The 15,419-nt window shown below is 56.1% G+C and overlaps 1 protein-coding gene across 2 annotated transcripts; it reads right to left on the reverse strand.

Annotated features, from left to right (window-relative positions):
• Positions 1-337: 337 nt before the first annotated feature.
• Positions 338-13,272, reverse strand: Rbm38 (RNA binding motif protein 38). Of its 2 annotated transcripts, none has more exons than XM_021153667.3 (4): positions 12,911-13,272; positions 12,267-12,390; positions 11,798-11,852; positions 338-1,556 (listed from the first exon to the last, which is right to left on the reverse strand). In XM_021153667.3, exons 1-4 carry the CDS (start codon positions 13,139-13,141, stop codon positions 1,253-1,255), a joined length of 714 nt encoding a protein of 237 aa, XP_021009326.1. In that variant the 5' UTR covers positions 13,142-13,272; the 3' UTR covers positions 338-1,252. The 2 variants fall into 2 exon arrangements, with proteins under 2 accessions (XP_021009326.1, XP_085688146.1); XM_085832020.1 differs by having other exon boundaries at positions 12,934-13,162.
• Positions 13,273-15,419: the final 2,147 nt, after the last annotated feature.

A 15,419-nucleotide genomic window follows, 5' to 3' on the forward strand; every position in this document is an offset into this window, starting at 1 on the left:
CTGTCAGCCCAAACGAGCCTGGGCCACAGGAGCAGGGAGAAGGCACATCTCAAAGTCGAATCAAAGGACCCAAGGGACAGTGCAAGAGAGCAGACCCAGGTCCTCATCTAAAGACTTGAGCATCAGCTCAACAGTGGCCGTCCCCAGTCTGCTGCTGCAGATACCTACCTTATGGGGCTGGAGCCCTCCCGTTCAGATGGGGCACACTGGAGCAAGCCCTGCTGGTCACTGAAGCTAGTGATCAGCAGAGGCTGAAGCAGGGTAAGGGTTCCATGGACAGCTGCCAAAAACCCTGGACACAGGACCACCTTGCCATTGAGAAAAACCTCAAACCATCTTTTTCTTTAAAGAAAACAAGTTTTATTTTTTATAATCAGAACATTCTAATAAAAATATTATTATAACATTACTCCCTCTGTCCTCCAGGCCTTGACTAACAGGCATGTTGTGGAGTGCCCACACACTGGCTCCCTGAGGTAGGTGTGGAGGGACCCACTGCCCAGCCTGCGGGCAGCCCATGCTACCAGAGATACCCACTCCTCCCCTCCCAGACGTGGGCTGGACCTTCTCTCTGTGCAGCTAGGTCAGACTGGCACAGGTGACAATGGGAGGGTGGGTGGGCACAGAGCCTGCCTGAGGGGCACAGGGCCAGGAAGAAGGCCCCCATGGCACAGCAACAGACACCTGAGAACTCGCCCTGATGGACACCTCCGCAGGTGAGGCGGGCAGCATCAGCAGACAGGAGCCCAGGGCCCTGCAGGGCTGCGGTCTGGTAATGGCAACCCTGTGGGGGAGGGGGAGCTCCATCAGTGACACCGGCACAGAGAATACTGTCATTGTCTCCACAGTGAACTACTGACCAAAGCCAGTCTCTAAGTACAAAAAAATAGGTTTGGGGTTCTCGGTGCTGATGGTCTTGCCTGCATGGCAGAAAATTCCCAGCAGGACATGGCACAGTGCTTCGACTGAGGGGCAACTGGGGGGAGGTGGGGTCAGGAACCCGGATCCACCAAGAGGACAGTTCCCAAAGAGGAGGGAGGACGTCTGTACACGTCCCAGAGTTAAGGCACCTGGCACAGAGTGGCTGCTGAGCTTCCAGAGTGAGTGTCCCTTCCTCCTCAAGCTCGGCAGGGCTGCAGAAGAAACTTGCTGGTGCCTTCAGGGCAGGTGGGCCCGGGGGCCTGAGGAGACCCAAATGGTGGTGGCTCCAGAGGCTGGCAGGTGGCAGCTGTGGCCCTGAGCAGGACGCGCATCACTGCATCCTGTCAGGCTGTAGCTGAGGTGCCTGGTACTGCACGAAGGTGGTGCCAGCAGGTGCAGCAGCAGACAAGGCTTGGGGCACAGCAGCAGGGTAGCCGTAGCCCACGAAGCTGGTGGCTGCAGCAGGTGAGGCAGCATATGGGTACTGGTCGTAAGTGGCTGGCGGATACTGGGCGTAGGCTGGGCTGGCTGGTGTATACTCAAGGTAGGGCGAGGACAGTGACGGGACAGGGGTGGCAGGGATCACCACGCTGGGCTGCACAATGGCTGGTGGGTAGATGTAGTGAGGAGTCAGCCTGTGGGCCAAGCAGAGTGTCAGTGGCTGTTGGCAGAGTGGGGAAGGCCAGGGGTGCAGAGAGCATAAGTCTGTGCCCTGCCCTGCCCTGCCCAAGCCTGTGTACCCATCTACAAAACAGATGCAGCAACACCTCAGGTGGGCACCAACCCCAGGGCCTTTGCACAGACAGTGCCATCACTCCACAGGCCACTTAGCGCCAGCTCTCACGGTACCCTCCTCTTAGACTTGACTCCCACTCTCCCATATATCTCCCATAGGACCTACTGCCCAATGTATAACACATGGCCTTTGTTTAAATTGGGAGACTGAGGACAGGGTAGCCTACAGAGCTCAAGGCCTGTGGAAAAAGCACTTGGGGAATGGTACAGCGCACATGCCAGGTACCTCCCACCCCTCCCAGACACCTACACTCCTTAGCCATCCACTACCTCCCTAACAGACAGCAGGAGGGCAGGTCCACCCACTGCAGTCAGGGCTGCTGGTATGCTTGTGCCCTCCTGGGCACAAAGTACTCTAGAGGCCTCATCTACTGCCCTGCCAGCACGTCCATTCACAAGTCAGGAAGGCCAAGTGCCCTGTGCCAGGTAACCACACAGGTCCTGCAGCTTATAACTGGAGGGCACCTGTAGACCGGAGCTCCTCCCCACACCCCAGCCACTGTGGAAATGCATCAGATGCCACTTACTGCCCTTGGCTGTGGCCTCCCCCCAGGAAGCCCAGCACTGCTGCAGGAGGAAATAGGCTAGGCAAAGGGGAATGACTGACACTGACACAGAGGGCACTGGACCTACTGCTGGGTCTGTTTGAATGGCCAGCCTCCTGCTGAGCAGGCCTGGGTAAAGGGCTGAGCCTCTCTGGGCCTCAGACCTGTCTGCAGCAGCATCCCCACCCTATGTACTCCGTGTATCAACAGTATCGATACAGTAGGCAGTACTGACAGCAGCAGAGTGCCACTGTCAGAGCAAGATGCCACAAAGTGTCAGCACACAGGTTTCTCTCATGCTTTGTCCGAGCTCTGCCTCTGAGCCACTGCGGCCTCAGCTGCCCTTAATATCTTAGGATAGGCCTAGAATCCAGTCAAACTCCAGGGAGGCTGTGCTCTAAAAAAACCACCAGCTCCACAGCCCTTATCTGCAGCAGGACGTGCACATCTCTGTGGAGAGATCATTTCCCAGAGACATGGTGAGGTGAGTCCCAGCAGCTTGTGTGAGAGCAGAAGTAATCAAGGTCACTCAGGGGACCAGTGCAGTGGCATCCTACACCCTCCAAGGTGCAGGTGCCACATCCCAGGCCAGGCCTAAAGAGAAACATGGGACGGGTGAGATCGGTGCAGAGCCAGGGCCAAGTACACCTTACACACAGGCGGAGCTACGAGGGCAGCCCAAGGCCATCCTAGCCACCCTAGGGAGGTATGGTGCAGAGAACGCCCAGCAGAGAGCAAGGTGGGGGGGGGGGCATCCTGCTGAGGTCTGAGGTCTCCCCTAGGCCATGATGACATGCGTGAAGTAAAATAAGACCTCTGCTCACCAGTGAAAGAGCAGCATCCAGCACCCACCTGTCCTAAGCAGACAAGTGACCTGTGGCCTGTGTGTATGGCAGGGCAAAGTGGCAAGAACAAGTGGCACACAGGAGCACTGGAGCAGTGTGTGTGCAGGGAGGCCACACGGGGGCCTGGGGTCTTCCTGGCCCTTCTCCATATTGTATGTACTGAGGTGGGGTCTCTCACTTGAGCCCAGCCCTCACGGATTCTATAGTCTAGCTTTGGGGACCCGGCCTCTGGCTTTTAGCATGCTAGGATTACAGGTGAGCTTCCATACCTACCCAGTACTTCCTAGGTTCTGGGGGTTGGAACTGTGGTTCTCACAATTGTGCGGCAACCATGTTACCTATTGAGCCACCTCCCTAGCCCCAATGGCAGCCTCTCACAGCACATTTACCAAAGGTACAGAGGCAAGGCTGGGCTGCAGGCAAGGAGGCACCCCTGACACGGCTGCGACCATCACTCTGTGCCCATCACCCTCACAACTCCCCTCTCCATTTTCAAAGTGCACGGGCGGCTGGCCAGGTGTTGCCAGGACAACATGCACCAGCAGTGATTAGCATCCTATACATGCCATGGGCAACTGACTGCAGCTTGCAGGTCAAACAGCCTACGGCAGGAGCCCCAGTAGGTGTGTGCCCTCCTCCTTGGCTGGCTGTGGTACTCCCTTGATTGGAACAGCACTGATGTGGATGCAAACACTATCTGTGAGCTGCATGGTACCTTCTCAGATTCAGGCCAGCACACAGTCATCAACAGACACATGGCTGGGCTCTGAAGGACAGAAACCAGAGCTCAGGGGACACTGTAGGAAAGTAGGGTCTGAGGGGACTACAGGGAGGAGCCAAGGCAGGACTGTGACAGACTCCTTTTCTCCAGTACCACTGTCCCACGAGATCCCCAAAACCTGAACAGCAGCAGACTCCACAGCACCCAAGACCCCCCCTGCCTACGTCTGGGGCCAGGGCCACTCCCTGCTCTCCTCACAGGCCTGACCCTCCTGAAAGCAGAGCTGTGCTAGAGTGCTGCTGCTGCCTACAACCTGTCCACAGTCATAACACGGGCCTCGCTGGGTTGGAGGCCTTCCCAGAGCAGCGCAGACTATCTTAGTGCCCTTACCTGGGTGTGAGTGTGCGTGGGGGGGGGGGGTCCCCCACCCGCAGCCCTAAGACCCAGAAGCATTCATCAGTTCGAGACTTTGGGAGTGCCATCCCCTGAACTTCCCTAAACATGAGTAAGAGGGAGGGAGACACACCCTTACCCAATACCTCTAGGGGTGGAGTTTGCTAACACTGAGGCTCCTTGCAAGGCCAGCTCACAGTCCCATGCAAGGACGTGTGCCACAGCAGAGCCTGGCTTCCTGTATGCCCTGAACGCTGAGTGTCATCCACATCTGCCTAATCACCTGTTCCATCTCTGAGGTCCTGGCCAGGTGTCATCCCAAGACATAGGACACGCAGGAAGGCTCAGAGTCTTGAGTGGCCCACTAAATCCCCCACCTATGCCACGCTCCCATGGAACGTGGCTCTAAACCGTCACATGCGGACACTTTTTTGCAGGATGGAACCAGTAGAGAACAGAACACAGACTATCCAGCTTCCAATGCCACATGCAGTACAGTGCAGAGCACGCTCACTGGAGGGCTACACTACTACTTGAGGGGCAGCAAAGACCACACACTATGGCTAGCACAGGTCCTCAGGCCAATGGCAACAGCAGCTGGGAAAGGGGCCTGCACACCAGAGACCACTCCGTACAGTCACATTCTATACTTAAGTCACAGTCTGCACTTCAAAACCCGCCTGAGTCCTAGCCCTGTGCCCTGTCCAAAGCTGGCCCTGGTCCCAGGCTGCACACTTAACTGCAAGCCCCAACCCTACCTACCTGAAGAAACCTGGAACTGCTGTGTGCATGTGCGCGATCAGAGACTTCCCTAGTGCCGCTCATTCAGACTCAGAGAGGTAAGAATGCCAGCCACCACTTGACATTTGACCTTCATCATGCCCAGCCCAGCAAGGGCTTTAGCCTTTTGACCCACCACACATCAGCGACACAGAGCTCTGCAGGACTCAATGTCCCCGTGTCTCAGTGTGCCCACCCACCTGAAAATGTTCCAATGCTGCCTTGTTCTCCCTCCTTCCAGCCTTCTGGGCCCGCTGACTCGCTTGCCTAGCTCACTGAGCCTCTCACAGACCGCTTCAAAGCGTCTCTGTAGATTTCAAGACCGCATCAATCCAGGCACCAGAACTTTCTAGCGCCTTCCTACCGGACCTGGCAGCAAATCCACATTGCTCCTGTGTTTCCCTACATGGCAGCCCATACCTACCTCTCCACTTGACTCTCAACCTGAATGCCTGTTACCCTAGACTATACCCACTCCCAAGTGTTGGCACTTGGGGCACACAGCCTGAAGGTTTCTCCCCCTAACACCATCGAGGGGCCTCTTGACCCTGCTTCTCTTTTCCATACAAAACCACCCCATCTTTTACTCTGTGTATACCTATATGACCAATGGGGCAGAGCTTGCTTGTATCCGGGATCTCCAAGGGTCCAGCACAAGCCTTTGTGGGATACCTGAGCACCTGGGACAAGCCAGAAGGCCCAGCCATGAGAGAGCAGAGAGGGCAGCAGGCTTAGACACCAGTCAGTGTGATGAGACAGAAGGCTGAGTTCTGCTTGTCAAGATCCCAACAGGTAGTCTGACCTGCTGTCCTTAGTCCACTAACAGCTGCCTGGTTCAGCCCTAGAATGTCCTTATCATGGCCCTGTGGGAACCCAAACCCTTGGCAGCATTGGGGCCTGGCGAAGGCCAAGTGGACACCTTCCACACCCAAGTCTTGGGGGCTAGAATGTAAAGGCTGGTTGACCCACAAACTCCAGGGTAGCTGCCACTTCCAGCTCAGGGGTCTCTGCCATCAGCCTTGTCAGGCTCAGTCCCACCCAGGCCTCGGCTGAGAGCAGAAGCCAGTGTCTCTTCATCACAGCCAGGGTTCCGTTTCCTCACTCTCTTCAGGAAACCTTTTGCCCTTTCTCAAGCCAGGGTGGCCCCAGGACAATAAGCCCACGGCTCTGTAGCAGCAGCAGAGCAGAGTTCCCAGGCCAGAGACCACCAAAGGAGTCTAAATTCTAGAGCTCCCTTCTGCCAGGGGGACCCATGTGAGACCCGGGGAGGATGACTGAGGTTCTGTTTCCCACTGGTCCTCGGTTCTGGGTAGCACCCAAGCCACCACAACCTGAAGGGATGTACCCACAGTGGGATGCTATGGGTGCTGGCCAGGGCTGACAGCTGAGCCGGAGATCTAACCCACTGGGAGTGGTAGAATAGGTGGCCTCTCCTTACACCAAATCCAGATCAGGGTGGCAGATCCTGGCTCACTCAGCCTACAAGAGACTTGGGGGTCCAGATTCTACCGCCTGTTTGAGCTTTCCCTGGTCTCAGTTTCTCAACCAGTAAACTAAGATACCACAGGCACATCCCCTGGGCTCCTGGCTGCCCAGAAGAGGGGTGGGAACTCTGCAGTGACACTTGAGACATCTATGGCTACTACTGGAACTGACAGTGAGCAGTCAGTCAGTAGAGGCCCTGGCCCTGTGAGTAGCCAAACTCAGGAAAAAAAAAATTCATTGGCTGCAGCCCAGGGGGCCACTTCCCGAACACAAAGCCACTGCTGAAAATAAAAATGAAAAAGGCAAATGAGCCCATTTCACTTTTTCTTCTCCCTGGGGGCCTTATACCACGATGCTGGAGGCAACCTGGCAGCCTACCAGCAGCCCTGGCCTTAGGGTGGAGTGGTAGTGTGTGGGGTGTGTCTGTGTGTGTATGTGTGAGAGAGAGAGAGAGAGAGACAGAGACAAAGACAGAGACAGAGAGTGAGCGAGCCTGGCAGGTCTCCTGGGAATGTCCTGTGATGGGGGCCCTAGGTTCTCTGGTGACAGCTGGTGAGTGTTGGGGCAGGTGAATGAAGACAGGATGAGGACAGGCTACTGTGGGAGGCAGCTGGGAGCAGCAGGCCCACCCACCTGAACCTGCCTAAATTCCATCGCCTAGCTGCTTTCAAACTTGTCCTCTATGATGGCCTCCTCCTCCAAGACCAAGGCCATCTACTATCTACTCTGGCATCTCAGTTCTCCTCCCCAGGACTAGGGGTCCAGGCGATTCCACTGTCTCAGGCTGGATGGCTGCTGTCCCAAGAAAAGGCCTTCTGGCTCAACTCAGCACTAGGGGGACACCCTCAAACAAGTTCAAAGTCTAGCCCTCAGGAAGCAGGGGGAGTGCTCTGTAGTCAGGGATGGAGAAGTTCGTCTGTCCAGCGTGCAAAAGGCTGTGTTCAAGAACCTCCTCCAGAGAAAGCGAGAGTGGAGGCAGGAGAGCCAGGGAGTGGAGAATCTGCTGGGCTGTAAGACCATCTTAAAAAGGAAACAGAAAGTGATGGTGCACACAAGCCTTTGATCCCGGCACTTAAGAGGCTGAAGGAGGCTCACTGTAGGCTCAAGACCAACCTGGGCTGCATACCAAGATCTGTCTCAGAAAGAAAGAAAATCAAGACAGACCAGTTTTCACCTTAGCTCAGCTCCTCCAGAGTGGGATGGCTGTCTGTCACTGGGCTTTGGTCCCTGCTCTCACATCACCCACAGTCCTTCCAACAGCTCTTTACCATCCTGTGTCCTGTTGCACCTTGCTGCAAGCCTCCTGGTGGGGGAGGGGGCACTGTGGTCACAGCAGCAGAGCTGGGGTCTCTGGCCTGACTCTGCGGATTCCCTGTGCATTCCCAGCTGACATGGAGCCAGAGGGCTGGGCAGGGAGCAAGACCACTGTCCCAAGGGACGTCTAAACTCCTGGGCCAAGATCCACCAAAGGCCAGTCCATGCCATGGACTAAAACATCTTTGGGACCAACAGTCTCTACGAGCCATGGCCCCTCAGCCTGAGGCTTCAGAATAGGCCCCTCAGGCACCTGGCCATAACTGAACTCTGAGAGGAGCCTAAGGGCGCCAGAGGCTAGCTTCCATCCCAGCAGACAGGGACAAACAACAGGTGCAGCAGCATAAACTACACGCCCTCTGGGAGGGTCAGACAAGACACAGCCCACACTTGCCTCCAGACAAGCTGCCAAACAGGAAACTATGATGGGGGAGCAAGCAGGGCCACCCCTAAGACACCCCTCAGGTGCTGGGGTGAGAGTGCTCACACCTGCTGCTCTGGGTCTGGCCGTGTGCCTGCCAGCAGCCCTAGACAGGCCTCCTGAGACAGAGTGTGTCACACACCTGCCCCACGGAGGCCTCACTTTTCACTGTGCTCAGTGAAACTAGTAACTCTCTCTGAAGGCACAGGAGCAAAGTCCCTCCCCCAACTTTCCCCCTCTGAAGGCACAGAAACAATACCCTTCCCCCAACCTCACCCCGCTCTATGTGCCTGTGCAGGAAATGTCTGGTACAGTGTGGGGCCCTTATGGGACCTAGACACTATGCTTATACCGATGCCAGTGTGTGGCACAACTAGCCAGTCAGATTCAACATAGCTCTGTCCACTTCCCCGAGGAGCAGCCCAGCGGCACCCAGTTTAATCATGTAGTCCTTGTCACATGGGGCCCTGGGGTGGGAACGGCCATTTCACCCAGAGCATCTGAGGCAACACACACATTCTCACCACCACCACCCCTCCCCCAGTCTCTGGGGGACAGACTCCTCCCCAACTCCTCTCCTCAATCCTCATGCATAGGCATAGGCCTCCTCATGACGTGGCATCAGAGGACAGACACCTCCATGTGTGTACCAGGTCCATCCCACAGAGAACACAGTCTCTAAAACAATGCCTGCAGGAAAGCCCAAGCCAGGGAGAGGGTCCCTGGATAGTGTTGGCCTCAGAGACAACACAGTCATCCAAGAAGTGTCCCTTGAGGGTCTAGGAAGGGAGGGATAGGCCTGAGTGGCCCTCGGGAGAGGGCAGGCCACTCATCTATGTGGCTCCAAGCTTAGGCCAGCAAAGCTTGCTGCTGGGCCTGTCATAGGAACCCCCAGCACAAACTCCACAACTTTCCACGGCCTTGGGATCAACATGTTCCATACTCCTCGATCAATTAGTCCTTAATGTGGCCCGGCCACATCGCTACTCTACAGAGGTGTAGCCTGACACCCAGCACCTGGGGACCATGACCTGAGCTCAGCCCTCAGGACCTGACTCCGACATGAGAAAGTGAGATGGGAATAAGCAGGCATCTTGCCACAGCAAGGTTCTCCCTAAGAGCAGAGAGCAGCCTTCTAGAGTGAAAGGCCAGGAGAGGCTCCAATGGCTGCCAGGCTGGAGACAAACCTCGGCTCCCATGAGTCTTAGGCTGAAAGTGGACAAACACCCTTGACCCTGGGAGGCCCGGACAAACCCAATCAACGCTTACCCATCGTGGGGAAATCTCCCTTCTCGGTCCTCCCTTCTCACCCACATCACTGTACCCCAGGGCTGGCAGAGACCCCCTTGCCAGAAGGCCCTGGAGGCTGGGAAAAGCTATTGCCATGGCCGAGAAGACTTCACCAGACAGATACATGATGGACAAGCACAGGCTGTACAACCAGCAGGGCCTATTCCACAAGCAGGCATGCAGCAAGCAGTGAGGACTCGGGCAAACACAAAGCTGATATTCTGTCAGAGTCTTTCTAAGCTGAGGGGTGGTTCTCACAGACAGAGGAGGCCCAGTGGTTTGGCCTACAGGTGGGCTGTGGGGTCTTCAGCATGTCAAAGGCCTAGGAAAATGTACAGCCAGGTGCCTGCAGGCTCTGAGCTGCCAGGGTTCCAGCTCCCACCAGGCCCTCAGCCAGGGCAGCCCCAGGCTGACTGACAAAACCAACCGCTGAGTCAGGCCAGCCGGGCAGGCCAGATTGTTTGTAAAAACAAAGGGGGCTTGCCTGCTGACAGCTCAACTCTGCCTCCCAGCTGGCCATTAACAGCAACTGGCCCAGGCAGCAAGGCCTGACCACACCACCCGGGCTCCCCAGAGCCTGGCAAGCTCAGGAGGTGGGATGTTCCTCAGAGGAACCCAAGGTTCACTGGCAATGTAGGCTGGCCAGTCCCTCGTGCCCACCTGTCTGTCCATATGTGACTACACTCCTTGGCAACCCAACCAACACTGTAAGGCCACTGTGTAGTCAGTGTTAGATGGCCAGCCCCCTCATCTAGTTACAAATCACTGTGGCCCAATATCAAATTCACCCCAGTACCAGGACTTCCAGAAACTTTCCAACCCCAAAGACAACATGTGTTGCTATGAGTTCAAACCTCACTCCTAAGTCACTAGCCCTCTGAGGAGAGCCTTTTCCTGGAGACTAGAGTATGCTGTCCCCCATTTTCCAGGTAAGAAAAGGCAAGTTAAAGAGGATCCAGTCAGAGTAACAGATTAGACCTGTGAACCCAGATCTGAGGGGTCATAGAGGCCAAGCACTAGTGTCCCTGAGGCAGTAACTAGGCGTCTGAGCCAGTGGGAGGCCCCGTTCCAGTCCGCCTGTACATAGCTCAGCTCAGCCCAGCACCAGCCTGAAGCTCAGCCCCAGGAGAAGAGTGAGCCACTGGAGAGCAAGCAGTCTCCTCACAGCCAGCAGGGAGAAGCTAATACGAAGCTTCCAAGGCTAGGATGTTCCCACACTCTGTCCAGACAGCCATTACAACACGGGAAACAGATCCCAGGGGAAAAGTGATCTGGAACAATCTGTCACAGTAGCACCCCAAGAACTTCCCCAGGACCCCATGGCAGGAAACACAGGCTGGGGCCTAGACCATAGTTCCCCATCGATAGCTCCACTCAACTCCCGTCAGTCCCCAAGGATGACTGTGGAGAATCCTGGTACCACCCCCCGGGGCAAGCACATTTAGAGACAGCAAGCAGCACCCTCTCCAGTCATCTGACCCACTGTGCTGGCCAAGTTCAGCTCCAGCCCCAACAGACACCCCACTCTACCCACCCCCCAACCTGGGACACAAAACCCAGCAGCCAGGATTTGACAAGATTGCCACTGCAGAAGGTAGGGTCCGTGTCAGAGTCCCCACCCACCGCTCATTCACAGCTAATCTACACTGAACAAACAGACCAAGTACCAGGGTCCAACTTTTGTGTCCCTTTAAGTGTGCAGGTCCTTCCCTAAGCAGCCACCAGGCCATCAGCCTTTTCAAGACAGAGGAGGGGGATACAGAGCAAGTGACTCACACAAAAAGCCAACCAGTGGCAGTCACCTACTACGCCATTCACAAACATCAAACCTCAGCTGGTACAGACCCACAGTAGCTACCTTCGTGGCATCTGCCCACATCAGAGAGCACTCCAGGAAGAGCCCAGCCCACCAGGTCCAGCCTTAACATACACTTCAGAAGAGCTGCCCACACTAGGTGTATACCAAACTCCCCAACTCCAGAGAGTTAGAAAAGCTGTCCCCACATTCATTCACTGCACAGGTGAGGAAGTGGATGCCCATGTGACACCTGGCTGAGGAGGTGGTGTCGCATAACTGGGGGCAAGGTACACACCAGGCTTGAAGACATGTGCTCCCCTCTGGGTTAGAGAAATGCAGTGGGTCTTATCTCTCCCTCCACACCCCCAATACACAATCTAATTTCTGAAAACAGCCATCCCCCAGCCCTGAGAAGAGCTGAGAAGTCCACAGCTGCCCCACCTCAAGGCCTTCCTTCCTTCCCACCCACAGCCCGCTACATCCACTCACCCGTAGGAGCGCTGGATCAAGGTGGGGTGTAGTTGCTGCACACCAACAGCAAAGCCTAAAACAAGAGAGCAGTTAGGAACAGCACACTGCATGGGTAAGGTCCCAGGGCCACACACAGGGAGGGCAAATAACACGCGCCACTCTCCTGGTCAAAGCACATTAAGTCCACAGGCTGTACCAGCTTCTCTGGATGTCCCCTGCCTCGACAGCATCTGACTTCTTCCCTCCCCAAGAGTAGGAGACTTTGAAAAAAAAAAAAAATCAGTATCCCTGGGACCATAAACTGCCGAGAAAGAGGAGCAAGCTCCCAAGCCAGGGGTGGTTGCCCTGGGCTGCCTCGGCAGGCACATGATTGCTGGCTGCCACTCGGGGACAAAGGGGGAGCGGGGGCAGCGTTTTTTCCATCAGACAGATACCAAAGCTGAATATAGAAACAAGGAGGGCTGGAAAGAAAATTCAAAACTCTCACCCGTCTGTAAGCTCCTAGGCTTGGCACCCAGGTAGGCCAGGTTCACATTGGCCTTGCGACCATCGATGATAGGATTAGGGTCTTTGCAAGCCCTATCAGCCGCTGCCCGATCTGCCATGGTCACCTGCAGGAACACAGAGGGTCAGGGGCTTTGGTGGCTGGCTGAGGAAAACAGGGCAGAGAAGGGAAGAGGGTTTTGCCCGGGCATCGGGCCATCTCTGGGTCTTTCCTCCCGGAAGGGTATCTGGTATTTAGGACCCTTGGGGCACTGTCTTCTCTGCCTCCAGGGCTGCAGCTCCTTCCCCAAAGTTCAAGTGCGGAGCGCCTTCAAGGACAGCGACAATCCCCTAGGAAGTGGAGTAAAGGGAACCTCCAGGGGAGTCCTCCCCACCCCCCGCTGTCCAGGCCATCAGTAAGTACCGTTAACTTTCTCAGAGAATTAGTTTGGGGACACTAGAGTGGAAGGAAGTGGGAAACCGTCTTCAAGTCGCTGGCGCTAAAAGCTTACGCTTCTTTGGGGCAGCTGGAAAGTGTGGGGGAAGGGCCGACGGCCCCGGGAAGCCCCGGAGTCCCGGCTGCGCGCGGCGGGTCTGGGAGGCGGTGGGGGAGGGGCGGCGGCAGGTGCGCGCGCCGCGGGCACTCACGAAGCCGTAGCCGCGGGACTTGCCGGTCTGGCGGTCGGTGATGACCACGGCCTCCTCGATGTCTCCGAAGCCCTCGAAGTACTTTCTGAGCGATGCGTCGGTGGTGTGGTAGGGCAGGCCGCCCACGAAGATCTTGGTGAACGTGGTGTCCTTCTGTGAGCCGTGCATGGCGCTGGGGGCGGCGGACGGCCGCGGAAACACACTCGGGGAGCACGCGGGCTGCAGCAGCATCGGGGCCGCCGCTACCGAGCCGGCCGGCGCATGCGGGGGTGTCCCAGGCCGAATCCGAGTTCCCCACGCTGTCCCGCGCCGCTTCTCCGTCCGCCGCGAAGCGTCTACTCCGCGCCCTGCGAGCTGCCGGCCGCCTTTGTAGCCGGCCACGCCCCGCGGTCACGCCCCCTCCCGTTTAAGACACGCCTTTGGAAGCGGGGGCCGCCGGGAATTGTAGTTCTAAGTACGTCCCGGGTGCCAGGACGCGGGTCCGGTGTATGAGATGACTTAGCCCCTTACGTGCTCGCCGGTATCAGCTTGTCTGTCTCGCGGGGCGCACGGTCCGGTAGATTCCAAGCGCTGCTTGATTCAGTGGTTTACACCCGAGCGACTAGGGGTGCAAAGGTACTTGTTAAAAGGTCCGTTAAAAAAAAAAAAAAAAAAAAAAAGGTCCGAAGGAGTGCCTCAGCTACTCATTCGCGAACCCTTGCGGTTTGATCTCCCCATCACAAAAACCTGGCTGATGGCACACACCTGTAAAACCAACACTCAAGAAAGAGAATCAGTTCAAGGCCACCCTTGGCTATATACTAAGTTTGAGGCCAGCTGGACTAAATCATACCCTGTCTCCAAAAAATAAAAAATAAAAGCCAAAGTGAATTTGCCATGTATATAAAAATAATTCACACGCACACCATAATACATCACACGTCCTTTGGCGGTCCTGTGGTGTCAGGGATTCTATGCTGGGACTTCAACAATGGCCTACCCCGGGACAGTAGGTATTCTGTGAAAATGGGGGCTAATCGATAGTGAATACACCTTTTACAGTCTTGTAGAAAGCTAAGAGCCATGATACTGTGGGGAAGGACAAAGGCAGCTGGGCTCCCATGTCACTGACATGGGACCGCCTGTGGGGTCACCCTTAGCAGGAGAACAAGCAGAAGGCATGGCATGGCCTGTGTAGAACGTGGGCCAAGGCTGGGACCAGGATGCCAGTCTGCAGAACTCTTCCCCACCAGCGCAAATGCAAACGTGGGCCCCCTTGTTAAAGAGACAGAAATTTCAAACAGCCGAGTGGAATACACCGGTGATCCTAATACTGAGGCACCGGGAGTTGGGAGGGTAGGAGGGTTCTGGGTCCATCCCCTGCTACACAGAAAGTCAGAAGCTAGCCTGTATGACAGGAAACCATAAAATATAAAGAAGAAAATGGGAATTTCAGCACAGAAGCAGGCACGATGCTTTAGCCTCTGGGCCAGGAAGCAGCCCTGATCCAGCATCCCTCATGTCCCCATTCCTGGCTATCACACTGAGACCTGAAGACCTACAGCTTTTAGTGGGGCTAAAATTGGCTTGGCCCCACTGGTCAAGGCGGACAGTAAGGCAGGCAGCCTCTGGGTTCAGCCCCAGTCAGTCGTCTATTCCCCTTCACACAGAGCAGAACTCTGCTCCTGCTGGGGATACCCCTGCCCCGCACCTCACTTTCTTGGCTTTACCTTCCTCGCTTCAAGTTTCCTTTGTTGTAGGGCTTGTTTTCCCCCAGACCCTACCCAACCGGGGCTTCTTTCTGGTCTAAGGTCTTCTGCTGCTGACAGAGCTCTCTAGCAACTGGGCTCTAGCAAGTGTTGCTCAAGACGTAGGGATTGGCAAGAGAGGCGTCTCCGGCACATGCCTGTTGAGTGAATCCCTGGTGGAACGTAAAGAGGAGGTGGCTCCAGACCAAAGACCCCTTAAGAAGCGCCTTTTGAAAACTCGTTGAAGTGTGTGGGTTTTTTTGGTTTTTGTTTTGTTTTTTTTTGTACTTATTCCTAAAGCGTCGAGACTTCCTGGCCCTGAAGTCTTGAGTCACCTCGATTCCTTCCTGGGGCCTCAGTTTCCCTAGTGTGGCATACTGCAGCTGGTGGCAAAGACTGTTTTAACTTTAGGGCTCCTCGCCTACAAGTCCCAGCACCTCCCCTGCCACCGCCTAGCCACGCCCCTCCGCTTCCCTAGGGCCCCGCCCCAAGAAGCTCGCTGGGCGGACGCTGCAGGCACGTGCTGGGCGGGAGGAGGGGGAGGGGATCTCAGAACTTGCGAGAACGCGGCGCACGGGCGTGACCCCTGGGGGCTGGCTAAGCCTGCGAGTTTGAAACTATGGCTGTGGGAAGGCCGTCCCTGTTCGTAGCTTCCCCCTGACTCTTTGGGTTTTCCGTATCACCCACTTTTGCACCTGTCCAGGCTCTCCACCTCCCATGCGTGTCGATTCGCCTTGCTCTGAACACTTCTGCACTAACGGCCGCGACTCCGGGCCAGGGTT

Source organism: Mus caroli, unplaced genomic scaffold, assembly GCF_978045245.1.
Source record: "Mus caroli unplaced genomic scaffold, Mus_caroli_1 scaffold_2, whole genome shotgun sequence".
NCBI lineage: Eukaryota > Metazoa > Chordata > Mammalia > Rodentia > Muridae > Mus > Mus caroli.